The sequence below is a fragment of the Malania oleifera genome, chromosome 8, assembly GCF_029873635.1.
Source record: "Malania oleifera isolate guangnan ecotype guangnan chromosome 8, ASM2987363v1, whole genome shotgun sequence".
NCBI classification, from domain to species: Eukaryota; Viridiplantae; Streptophyta; class Magnoliopsida; order Santalales; family Ximeniaceae; genus Malania; species Malania oleifera.
In genome coordinates this window covers 97,748,751-97,762,316 of record NC_080424.1, presented here as the reverse complement: position 1 = coordinate 97,762,316, position 13,566 = coordinate 97,748,751, and the positions used below count along the sequence as shown (strand labels likewise).

Below are 13,566 nucleotides of genomic sequence, written 5' to 3'. Positions count from 1 at the left end.
TTTTATTCGGGTTGTCACATTATGTATATATACTTATTTACGTATACAAACAGTGTCTACCCTGTTTAGCCTATGAAATTCCATTTTGACCAGGCCGACCTCCAGAGAGCGATTGAATCGTAATGGTCTCTGAGCACCTGCTTAGACAAGATCTTTCTTAGGCATCAAACATAGAATCAAGGAGCCTAAGAGAGAAATACTTTCGTTTTGATACTAACTATATGACCATTATTATTATTCTACATTTTTTTGGGTTATTACATGGTAAGCATCAAAATAGGAATTAGATTCAAAAAGTCAACACATACGAGGTCCAAACTGAGTGGAGTTAGTTCTGACTAATCAAAATTAACTATTTAAAATATTATCATTTTTTTTGTTTAAATCTGTTCGGTCATCCTTCCTATCAAATCATTTGTACTCACTGTACGTACGTATTTAAAAATTTTACACTAATTTTTTATATAATTATTACTATTAGCCTTAGTGGCTACACCATTATTGTTTTAAGTGTTTTGATAATATTAACCTATATATTATTCCTATTATTTTCATATCTTTGTAGATCATGTTTAGTACAAGTACTTGTACATGAAGTACTGGATTAAAGGCAAAGATCGGACAGAGTTAATGTGCGAATGGGAAGATTAAAAGAACACGTACTTGGAAGGACCTAAGCACAACCAGAAGATTAATTGTTAATTTATATGTAATAAGGGTTGTGTGAGTTGGGAACATCTTGTAACTTTTGTGGGTGTGTTTCCTGCATGATTTCTGAGCAAGAGTTGAGTCAATGCATGCATACTGGGACACTTAAGTTTATAGGATTGCACTAAAAGTCACAAACTCAATTTATAGTTTTCAAAGTTAAAATCAAAGAGTTCGTTAAAAGAATACTAAACTCAAATGTTTTTCAAAAGGACAAGTTTTTAACATCTTGTTATTTTGAATATCTTCATACTTAGTGTAACAACTTGCTATTTATTTTCCTCATTATAATTATTTTTTTATATATATACTATGAGATTTGTAATGCTCTAATACCAAACTAGATTAAACCCAACCATAAACCTAAGCAGCGAGAAGCGGAAATCAAATAAACATAACCATATATAATTATATACAATACCAAAGTGCTAAAATGTTTCCCAAAATATACATATATGACTATTTCCCAAAATACCCTCAACTGGCTAGGGCTATACAAAAATACTCTCAAAATACTCACTCTACTGTCAGGGTAATACTGAGACCCCTCTATCTGCAAGTCTGGTCTGCTTGCCTACCTGAATCACCTGAAAAATGTTAAAGTAATGGGATGAGCCAATGCTCAGTAGGACGAAATATGTCATTGCTAGTATGTGGCAAATGAGTTACACTACTATGAAAATTTATTACTATATAATCATGAATCACTGAATCTGTAATACCAATAATATAAATCATCACCTTTTCCCTGTTACTAACATATCTGTACTTTAGGTTTCTACTCAAAATACTTCTAATATATATAAGTATATTTTCTATCTCTGCAAATCTGTATATACATAATAATAATTGAAAACTTCCCTGTGGATAAATGTGTGTCATGATTTAACCCCTTATGACAGGATTGTGCGGCCCGTAGGCGGGATCTACCCTAGCTGGCTGACTAGGATAAACCACTATACTCCATCAGTCTGATCAGCCCTCCTCAACCCATATCTAATGGGGAGTCTGTCCACTCGTAGGCTCTATACGACCGATTGTCATACCACGTATTATCTGAATAGGTGGTTGCACTTTATACTGAATGTAGCTATGGTACCATGCTATGTAAACTGTATGGTCTAACAGGGTCTGATACTATATAATACATCTTTATATACAACTATCTGTTTTACCTTGATTCTGTAATAACTGTATAAACCTTGACGCTATGATAAACTGTATCTATATCAACTTTATTTTCTGAGATAAACTGTAAAACTATATGTCATAGTACTGTAATCTATATCTGTATCAACTGTATGATCATGATATTCTGTAATTACTTTAAAATATATTCACTATCTGTATAATCTGTAAAACATAGCTCTGAAAAATACTATAAAGCATGTCTCTATACTATATCTATATTCTCAAGCCACACAGTAATTTAAAACATATTATATATAATGGATAAACTGTATTAATTCCTGCTGTGATTAATAATCTAGTATAAATAAATATATATACTATACTGAAAGTCATACTAAATTTGCCTAGCATAGCATATTTCCCTTACATGATTTCTGCTAAAATCTCCCTACTTTAACGGGTCCTACACTCGTAGAGTTTTCCACTCAACACCCTGAAAACCATAAATCTCAGAACAAAATATTATTATTTCTATGACTACATCATTTCCCACAACTGTCGAAAATCCTAATTTCGAATAAAAGACCTTACCCTAAATTTGGAATAAATTCCAACTTCGTCCCACCGACGATCAACTCCAACAGACTTGGAGAGAGCTTTCCTAGGAGCGTCGTGGTGGTCTCACATAGTCGATCTGGTGGCTAACGTGGCTGAAATCAAAGAAAAATGGGAGAGGAACCATAGAGAAAGGAGAAAGAGAGTCTTCGCTGAAATTTCTGCGTAAAAATTGAGTTTAAGCACTATTTATACTGCGAGATTTGTCGACGAGCCACGTCACCTCGTCGACAAGTCCTGTAGAAAGTTCGTCGACGAACCTGCACCCTCGTCAACGAATTTCAGACATCCCAAAAATCCTCTCTCGGTATCTTTTTGTCGATGAGATCTTGAAAAACCCTCGTCGACAAAACCCCTATGTTCGTTGACGAGGCCTGGGAGATTTCTTGGAATTATCACCTCCAAAATGCAATGTCGTCGACGAAGTCAGCTGCTTCTTTCTGTTACTATTTCCATTTCCCTCCCTCTTTATTATTTAAATATCATTATTCTTCAGGTCGTTACACTTAGTCCCAATTTTATCTAAATGAGTCTTATGTCCAAAAGTTTCAAGAAGTTAAACATATTTTCATTAAAGGACATATTGACATATAAGATATCAAAACGAGCTTTCAAATGTGTTTTTTCAAATAAGATATCTTATATTCAAGGGAAAACTCATTTAGAAAAGTATTAAACTTTATTATACTTAATATATTTCATATACTTTTATCCAAGAATATTCTAAGTCATCAAAAGACTTCTTGACAAGGAAAAACCAAGCAATCCATGTTTAACGTAGTGTAGCCTTGAGTCTTGAATACCTTTCGGTATTTGGGGCATAACTTTTGCTAAAAAAGTCCAAATAGGACGACCTTGGTGTCTATGGAAAGTTAAGAAAAAATCTCACAACTTTCATGTTGATGATTTTGACGATTTCAGGAAAACCGTCGACGGTTAAACCATTAATGGTTTTCGTTGAGATTTCCGCTCCAACGGTTATAAATGGTTAGTTTGTATAGTTTTCTATTGTTTTAAATGCCCAATGACCATAAAACGGCTAGTGGTCCACTTTGCACTTTGCCTATAAATACAAGTCCTTAGACTTGTTTAACAATGGTTTTGATGATTTATACAAGTTTATAGTGAAAAATATCCTTGATTCCAAAACCTAACACATTGCATCTTAGTTCATATTCACAAGTGCTCATCTATCTTGTTCTCCAATCTTGTTTGATACAATTCTTGAGAGAGAAGTATGAGGTTTGCTTTGTATTTAATATTTGCTCATTCAAGGAGCATTCTCATTGTAATCATCTACTTCGTGTAACGTTCTTTGTGAACCATTGCGAGAGTTCTTGGTGAACCACTTAGTGAAGGCTCTTTGTGAGCAAGTAGGGATTTGTTCCCAAGTGTAGGGTTGTGTACCCGAGTTGTAAGGTTTGCTCCGTTGGGGAAGGAGCGTTGATAGTGGTTTGTGGAATCCTGGACTTGGTGCTAAGGCGTAGACGTAGGCTAAGAGCCGAACCACATAAAAATCCCGGTATTGATTTTCTCTCCCTACTCTTTATTTTATTGTCTTGTGCATGATTTATATTTTGTATATTATGATATAATTGTTTGTCATCTTACCAAAACTATTGTTTTGTAAAGAGAATTTTTTAATACACAAAAAGAGTCAATCACCCCCCTTTGACTCTACATTGCATATCCACTGTGGAGCACACGTATATACTTCTAGGCTATGACGTCTAACAATTAGTTTGTAGGGTCTACGGTCTATCACAAGAAGACGAGGACGATGACGAACACTAAATAACAATGCAGTTTTTTTTTTTTTTATTTGAACAAATCATGTAAATAATATGATATTTCTAAATAATTTATTATGTATATATTTTCATTTTCTGAACAATTTATGAATTTTTCATTAATTATGATTCAATATTATGCATGCAAAAATTTAATTACAGGTTTTACAGGGATTATTGGGTGATTTTTAAAAAAAAAAAAAATTATTTTAAACTTTTAGTGATGATTCTATAACCGTCACTAAAAGTTGAGATAGTGACTATTAGTGACGGTTCAAAAAATTGTCTCTAGAAGTCATACTATTAGTGACGGATTAGAAAGCTATCACTAAAAATCATGCTATTAGTGATAATTTTCTATTATTAGTGAGGGTTTGAAAACGTCATTAAAAACCTTTTTTTTGTAGTGCATAATTACAATATACCTACTATAAATTGCTAGTCATGGGCATGCACTATGCATATTTTTCATAAAATTATATATCTATTTTTAAAAATACTTGTAAAGAAAAAAAATTATGAGTTAAAAGGTATTTAAATTTATTTAAAAAGTAGTTATACAAAATTGTAAAGTCATTTTAGAAAAATTATGAATACTTAGATGAGTATTTTAGATGGAGATTTGAAATTTGAATTCTCAACTAAATTTAAGGAGTTGAGGTTTTCCTTTTTTACATTTATACCTTCAATTATTAATTTTTTAGAAAATAAAATATATTTATATGGAAATTAATTTCACATTTGTAAAAAATTATTAGAGATTAGAGATTAAATATTAGAGAAGAAATATTCATTTTAATTTTTTAAAAATTTTGTTATAACTTCCACAATCTTTCTAATTCCCTAATTAATTCTTAAGAGTTTATTTTCTCAATTGTTATTTTATAAAACTCATTCAACGTATTTTACCAAATTAATTTAAAAATTATTTAAATTTAAAACTCATAACCACATAAAAAATACATAATTTCCTTACCCTTTTTGTGTTAAAACATCAATTAATTTATTTATTTATTGTACAATTATATTTTAATTGAGAATAAATATTTATTCGAATTTTTCTATGTTAATTTTTTTGGTCCGCCTGCGCCAGCGCCAGCGACGTTGGTTTCGTCACAATCCGATCTGTCTTGTGAAATTACAGCAGGGGCTGCCGGCTGTACCGGCAGGCCTAATTTGCTAATGCCATTGTGAGAGCAGGCAGGGGCATAGTCGTCAATTCAACAAAAGGCCCATTCTCTGATGATGTGAGCAGTGCTCTGTTCCCGTCTTTAATATCTATGTTCCCATCTCTGCAAAGAAAGAATCTCTTATCCTCTTCCAGTCTTCCTCTTGCAGATCTCTGCTGGCTCTCATTCGATCCTCGCCGCCCGTTGTTTCAATCCCCAGAAAAATCTCCATTTCTGTTCAATCTCTCCATTTTCTCCCTCTAATTTCCATTTTAAGTCATTCAATCTGAAGGTTCTGTTGCAGTTCCCCTTGTCCTTCCTCGGAAGGAAACCCCTGCGATAACCTCGGGTTTTGGCGGCGATCGATTGCAAGGAGTTCTTTAATCATCAAATTTTCTTGAAACGACGCCTTAAGGTGTGATAGGACTTCTGTTTACGCTTCATCTTTCTGGTATTAGGATCAATTATGCTCTTGGCTCTCATAACCGAGTAATTCTCGCTGAGTTCAAAACTAGAGACAGAGAGAGCAAAATTTTCAGGGAATTTTTTTTTTTGTTTCCCTTGTTGATTCCTTGTAACGGCTGTGTATTTGTGGTGGATCTCGAAGGAGGATGGGGACTCTGCAAGGACCGGTGTTTTGCCCTGCAGTGCGCGCCAAGCAACCTGGAGTACACAGTGTGCCGGTGAACGGGCCTTTCGTGATGATGAAGGCCAGGGTTCTCGGAAACGAGTTCTGGGGTTTAAAGGGGGTCGCCGTTGGTAGGCCTAAGGTGGGTCATCAACTGCATTTACATGTTCGAAAGTGCAAGACTACACCTTATTGTAGTCTCAGTTCGTCCTCAAACGGTAATGGCAGCATGGCGGAAAATTTCAATGAGAATGATGAAGATTATGTCAACTCTAGTGTGGTTGAAGCTGGTACGTGAATTTTAATAGATAATTGATTTCTAAAATTTGATGGACCGCCCATTATTTCTCCTTGAATTTTACATGAAATTGAGCAGAGTATGGATGAAGCTTTAATGGAGTTTTCTCAGGGAAGCTCCAGCGCATATAAATCTAAATAAGATTTATGTCAAATGTATACATCACTTATTTCCTCCAAAACATGTAAACTTTCTTTTTGGGCCACCGCTGCTAACTGACCAGTTGATTTTCAAATATTATTACCATTAACCAATCTTTTTTTTTTCCACTGTGGCTGACCCATTTGCCAATTGTGTTGTTTTGCTTTCTATGCTCTCATTGTTAAGCACAATTTGAAGACATTTCGATATACCATTAACTCCAATCCTATTTTGCGCCTTGATTTTGTCATATATGTAGTGGAGGTGAAGAGTGGTGCAGATGGATTCATGATCAAAATGAGGGATGGTAGGCACTTAAGATGCGTGCATAACAACCCTCAGGGTGGTCACCTCCCCGATTATGCACCTCATCCCGCAATTGTGCTAAAGATGGAAGATGGAACTGGCCTTCTTCTTCCCATAATTGTTTGTATGTATATTTCTCTTCAATCACATATCATAACGAGAGAATTTTTATTCCAGGGTCTCACTTTAGATATTTTCTTGTAATTTTTTACCATTTGAAAATTATGGTTTGCCTTGATTGCAGTGGAGACACCAAGTGTTTTGCTCATGGCAGCAGTGCGCAATGTTCAAATTGTATGTATTTTTTATTTTTATTTTTATTTTTTGCTTTCCCAGCGTCATTTCGATTAGGCAGGATATTTGTTTCGCTCAGTTGTTCGAGCTGTCTAATTCTTTTTTTTTTTTTTTTTTTGCAACATCTTAGCGCTGTCTCAAATTTTCATGCTTAAAGATGTGATTTGATGATTGCTTTCCAGGCTAGGCCCACTATGTATCAAGTAGTTAAGGAGATGATTGAAAAAATGGGCTATGCAGTAAGATTTTCTCTTTTTTTATCTTTTTTTTTTTGCTTATTGTTTTTACTTATTTTTCCCATGTTCTGACAATGGGAGAATGCTGCTGTTTGTTTTATACTGATAACTTTTCCTTTGGATGTTGATTCTGACAACTGTATTCCTTTTTGCAGGTGAAACTTGTTCGTGTCACTGAAAGAGTGCACGAGGCATATTTTGCTCAGTTGTATCTCACAAAGGCATGTGGTTATTGCTTCTCTGTTATTCATTTGACTAATTTACAACCTTAGAATTTCCAAGTGATCTAGCGTGTGATTAGCATTATGTTGAATGTGATGACAGGTGGGTAACGAAACAGAGTGTGTCAGCTTTGACCTTCGACCTTCAGATGCTATTAATATTGCAGTAAGATGCAAGGTATTTTGATCTAATTCTGTTTTGAAACTTTCCCCCCTCTGTTTTCAAAGTCATGGAATTGCTACTTCTTAAAATGTATCATTGTTATAAGAGACTAATAGCTAAGTAGACTGATTCCGGAGTTTTGTACAAAATGTATCAACAGAAATTGTACCATGAATGACTTAAGATTAGTTTCTACAATCCATTAAGCTTTACTAAAAAATCTTATAGTTGACTCTTTTGTTCTATCTATTAGCAATTGATCCATTTGAACTGCTGTCAATACTGCATTATGTATAGAATTACTTGTTATGAATCAGTGAGAGTGATTTTAAAATCTGCAATGATCCCAATCATTCCTGATTGGTGGTAGTATAAGTGTGGTATGTCTTTAAATCTGAACATGGCTGTCATGGTCGTGTGAAGGTAAGCTGTGATATGTGTTGGCAGTTGGGGTATTAATATTTTCTCTGTTGCTCTATTGGTTTCAAAATTGTAATTGGGAAATAAATTGTTGTTGTGTACATTTACAGGGTTGATAGTTACATTAGAGTTTTATATAAACCAAAAAGATATAGGCGATATTTGTCAGAACCATACAATTCCTTGATTTGAACCGTAAGATTTGATTTGATTCACTAGCATTTTTATTTGAATTTAGTAGGTGAATCAATATAAGCAGGAATTGACGTTGAATCATTCTTATGATTCTATCTTTGAATTGTATAATTTATGTCTTGAATCTTATGATTAGTGATTCAGTAAGCATTCACATCAAATGCAAATCCAATAAATCAATTGCTTCCAAACCAATCCTAACTATTTTAAACTCCAAAAATTCTCTACTTTCTAATGCAAAAAGCTTTCCAAGGTTTTTTAGAATCAAAATAAACGAAATGTATTTACTTTTATCTTTCTTTTGAATTGTTTTCAAAATTTTGGTTTCCTTAAATTTTTATATAGACTTTGACAATTTATAAAGGCTCCATTTGTTTGATTCCCCGAAACAATAGTCTATTTTGAAGCTAGAAGAAAGAAGTGTTTAGATATGAATAGACATTTTATCATTTTGATTTCTCAAAGGTGATATTTTTCATCCATGTATAGATGTGCGTGTATGTATATTAATGTACGCGATTATTCAATTTTCATCAACATATGTAATTTTTATTGTATTTGTTTGTTTTAGATATATCCATTTATCATACAACACATTTTTAGAATTTGTGCCGAATTTTACAATTCAATTTGATTTGATTCACAAAATTCAAGTCTTATTTGAGAACTATGTCTAGGGCAGCAGTGAGAGCGTGAACTCATTGTGAGGAACAGCTTTGTATCAGTACGTTTGATTTTTGTAGGGCTGAGGGTTATGTTGGTATATGTTTGAAGAAACCATTTACCATGGAAAAGAACATTTGGTGCGGAAATGAGAGGCAAACATCAATTTATCTCCTGTAACTTCACCTCTGCGTGAATTGGGAGCTTAAATAACTTAAATCCATTTTAAACCCAAATTTTGGAAAAAAATGCTAAAATTTTTAAGTCACCTTGCAACAGCTTGGAGTCCAGACCTTTGAATGCAAAACATAGTATTTTATTGTTTATAGATGTAATGACTGGCAATGGGTCAACTACTGCAGTGAGAATAGCTTTGGGCTTCTCCAAGATTAATTTGGGGGGCTGAGAAATTCAGACCAAAGACACGTTGTAATTATAAGGCAGCTTAGAATGCTGCTTGTTGGTGTTTCAGTGTGGAATTCACTTATTCGGCTAGTTATAATTAATTCACCATTTTATACAGGTGCCAATACAAGTCAACAAGTATTTGGCATACAATGATGGAATGAGAGTCATTGAAGCTGCAAGACTGTCAACACAGGTCCCTTCTGATGGGTTATTATTCACAGAACTCGATCGGTAGATCTCAAGATCCTTAGTTAAATTTTTATCATACAGTTGAAATTTTATGTATTGGGTATGTTCATGATGTCTGTTGTGCTCTCATGATGGAGTTGACATGATAAATTTTTTGTCCTGTAGTACTGCAACTATATCTGTTTGTTTCATGGAAAAAATGTCTTTTGAAAATAGTTTCCTTGTTTTGTGTCTTCCACAAAATGGAAGTCAACTGAATAGCTTCCCTAGCCAAAAAAATAAGAAAAAAGAAGCAGCTATTGTAAGGCAGAAAACACCTTATGCTTCAGCAAAGCAGTTTCCAAACTTTATAAGCATATTTTCCACCGTTCAAGAAAATGGAAAGGAATCTACAAAATTTTATACAAATGGCAGCAGAAAATAGATACTTTCTCAAGACAATATTTCCCATCAAAGAGGTATTTTTTTGGGAGATAAATGGAACCATTTTGGATTAGGAGCTTAAAAGATCCATGTTAACCAACACATTAAAACAATTGGAGAGGAACTGAAAATGTTTATTAAACATGTGCATTTCCATTGTTTTTTCAGTTAACAAGTCCTGGTGCTGTTGAATCAATCTACACTCTAAAGATAAAATTTTATAAATCCTCGCATCTGTGGTTTTCTTGTCAAGTTGAAGAAGCACATTTAGCATCTGTCTTTTTTTAATGTAAAAATTGGTTGCTTTTCCAGGCCAAGTGGTCAGCCATGTGTTGAAACAACAGAATTTAATCTTGTGCGTAATATGCTGATTGCTGCAGTTGAGGAGCGCTATAGGGATGCTGGTAATATGCTTCTTTAAAATATATGATCTATTTTTTTGCTTATACTTGTTTCTCTGAACATTGAAGTGTATCAATGCACTTGCAACTGTCAACAGAAATATTTTTGAGCCATAGAGAGATTAGTTTCTCCATAGTTTTGAAATTGAGATTCGAATTGTGAATTGAAAGTCCAATTTTGGGAAACGACAATTGAATAAAATTAAAATCGTAAGATCCAATAAAAATTTACAAAATCAATTCTAAGTAAAATGCATGTGTTGATCTACAAACAAGCGGCAAAATAGTAAAACTGATTTAAACTTTAACCAAAAAAAGAAAAATCATATTTTATGTGTATGCTTTCCCTAAACAAATGAAATGTAGGGGAAAGAATCAAGAAATATCAACAAAAAAAAAACTGTATGCTATTTAAGGGAAGGAATCAATAAATAATTAAAAAAAACTGAATTTTTGGTTTTTACTAACAACAACCCTTAAGTCCCCCTAGGTTGGTTTGGCTACATGAACCCTTTTTCATCGATTTATACGATCATGGGCAATTTTTTTTGACAGATTTAGGGCTATTAAATCCTTACTATCTCATTCATGTGAGGAAGAGTGAATTAGTTGCTGCGAGGGATATCAACAATTAAAACTATATATATGTCTTGCACGTTCTTTCTCAAATTAAAAATAAAAAATAATTAACTTAAAAAAATTTTACTAAACAAACTACTAGGAAAAGCCAACTTTTGGGTCTTGACAACATGACAAAACATGAGTCCGATGAGTGTTCTGGCCTTTCTTGGCAGAATACTATACTCCAAGAGTGAAAGAATGGTTTTGTGAAGGCAACATATGACCTAAAGTTCTATTTTCTCGTCATTTTTAGCACAAAATTGTAGACAAAGATGGGCGGTAATTGTGTAAAGAATAAATTATCAATAAAAAATATTGTTTTTTGGGGTTTTAAACTAATGGGTCTATCAGGATATGGTAAGTCTAGATTTGTGTGAATTGATGGATTCATATTGATTTGTTAGATTTATGAGGGGAATTGATAGATTCAGCATGTTTTTAGATTTGCTAGTAAGATCCGAACTGGTTGGAATTGATACTAATCGTGTGAATCAAATTTGCAAATCATAAGAGTCTAAAAACTATGACATTCGTCACGTCTAGAGTGAAAGTGGGGGTGTCTTTTTGCCCACGAAGGTTTAGAATTTAGACCCATTAGGTGTTCATGGAGCAGTGGCTAGACAAGGAAGTGGACTGGAAATTTCTGAGTTCATTACGGAACAATCTCTATTCTCAATTCTCAATTCTCAATTCTTCTAAGCACCTAACAGTTGTGTTATATCCAATTTGGCTAAAATAAGAGCTTGGTGTTTAAACTTGTCTCTATGTGATTCGGGGATTATTTGAACAATCAATGGACTTATATTTCATTGTGCTATGTTATACATACTAAAATGACGCCTTTTATGTTATAAATTTGGTCTATTTGTTACTTGATGAATTCATTTTTCTCTTTAACCCACAGGCCACAGGCATCCAGTACTTTGGCCAAATGGCTCTTTTAATGTAGTGTTTATGGTACTCTTGATGATTCAGCACTGATTTGCATGGTCAAAAGCTATGGATCTGTTTAGGTTGGCTAAAAACTGGGTGTGGTGAGTTTGAGCATGAGTGGCTGCAATTGGGCATGCATGAAGAGTGATAGGGAGTGGGTTCATGATTTTTAATTTTCTTTTGATTTCTGCAACTTTTGCAAACCAACAAGAAGTTGGCATGTTGAATTATGGTTGGCTTGCCATCCTGATTTCAGAAAAATAAAACATCTATGAATCTAGACAGACTTGTTTCAGCACTGCATGAAGATTTCACAAAAAAACACCCATGTGGAGGAAGATATACTTTTGCTTTGAGGATGCATGAAGTCCCCCCCCCCCCCCCCTCCCCTCCCCTCCTCTCCTCTCCTCTCCTCTCCCACCACAAAACACATACGCAGGCACACCCTTATGAAGCATCCATGATGTTTTGTTTATTATTATTGATAGAGCTTTTGACGCTGACAATGTTGGTGTTTGCACTACAGCACAATATAGGGACAAACTCACTCAACTTCGTTCTAAGAGGAACTGGACATAGCAGGTATGCAGTTCCTCTTTTCTTGTGGGTTTGGTGAATTCCTCAGTCAGCTCGCCAAAATGGAACTAACAATTAGTTGTGTTTTCTCCTCTTTCAGTTGTTTCCAAAGAATCGTATGTGTACATAAAAATCATTATTGGAAGCCCGATGATATCAGCTTTCTCAGGAATCAGTCATGCTCTTCTCAATCATGCACGTAGTACAAGTTTGTGAATATGTACGTATGTATGTATTTATGCATATATGTGTAATATATGTATAGAGTGACAAAACTTTACTGCAAATGTACTGTTGGAATTATGGACATTGCACTATAGATGATAATTTCATTTTATAATGCCATTCCTAATGCCCTTGCTTAATCCCCTCCCCTCCCCTCCTGGATTGTGCCTGCTTGCGAGATACCATAGCAAGAAGCTCTGTTCTTGATATATCTTGGGCATGGCAGGGAGGTGCCAAAAAATTTTTTTTGGCCCAAGCTGCAAAAAGGTTTCCACTCTTTTTGATAAATTGCAGTTGCCCGTGTCGTCCAGAACAGCAGCTGAAATTGAGCTGACTGAACTAGGATGTAGATTGATCCACCTTTGCTTCATGAAGGGATGGATGGATTGGGCTCAACCCAAACAACTGCCCAGGCTTGTTGACTAAACTTTGTTAGGGGTGCAAATGAATCTGAAGACATTTATGAATAATTTGTTGGCTCTGTTTGGCTCGCTTTAGTTTGTTAATAAAAGTGAATTTAACGGTGGTATGCTAAATTATTTTTCTAAGGAATTGGGTGTGTGCGCATCATTTGATTAGTTTTACCCGAGGTTGAGGATTGTCCTAAAAATTTGATGTGAATAGTCCATCTGTACTCTTGGGAAGGAAGGACAGATGGGCTGGGTTCGACCCAAAGGATTGGGTCCTCTTGTTGAGTAACCATTGTTAGGGCTGTAAATGAAGCCCTTTGTAAATAATTTCGTAGCTCCATTGGGCTGGTTTGAATTTGTTCATGAATGTAAGTGCATTGTTCTAATGTTTGATCATAAAGT

At 34.4% G+C, this 13,566-nt stretch overlaps 1 protein-coding gene across 1 annotated transcript; it reads left to right on the top strand.

The window, feature by feature from the left end:
- The first annotated feature begins 5,517 nt into the window (after positions 1–5,517).
- Positions 5,518–12,874, top strand: LOC131161642 (bifunctional nuclease 1-like). The gene is made up of 11 exons (XM_058117559.1): positions 5,518–5,828; positions 6,021–6,331; positions 6,740–6,910; positions 7,031–7,080; positions 7,263–7,319; positions 7,472–7,537; positions 7,641–7,715; positions 9,502–9,617; positions 10,311–10,402; positions 12,480–12,535; positions 12,630–12,874. The coding sequence occupies exons 2-10, from the start codon at positions 6,025–6,027 to the stop codon at positions 12,530–12,532; spliced, it is 987 nt and encodes a 328-aa protein (XP_057973542.1). The 5' UTR covers positions 5,518–5,828; positions 6,021–6,024; the 3' UTR covers positions 12,533–12,535; positions 12,630–12,874.
- Positions 12,875–13,566: the final 692 nt, after the last annotated feature.

Excerpts from the sequence above, each read along its gene's own strand:
- LOC131161642 (XM_058117559.1), top strand. The coding sequence starts at position 6,025 with ATGGGGACTCTGCAAGGACCGGTGTTTTGCCCTGCAGTGCGCGCCAAG. Across the intron at positions 6,911-7,030 it reads TCTTCTTCCCATAATTGTTT|TGGAGACACCAAGTGTTTTG; the intron begins GTATGTATATTT and ends CCTTGATTGCAG. Across the intron at positions 7,538-7,640 it reads CTCAGTTGTATCTCACAAAG|GTGGGTAACGAAACAGAGTG; the intron begins GCATGTGGTTAT and ends ATGTGATGACAG.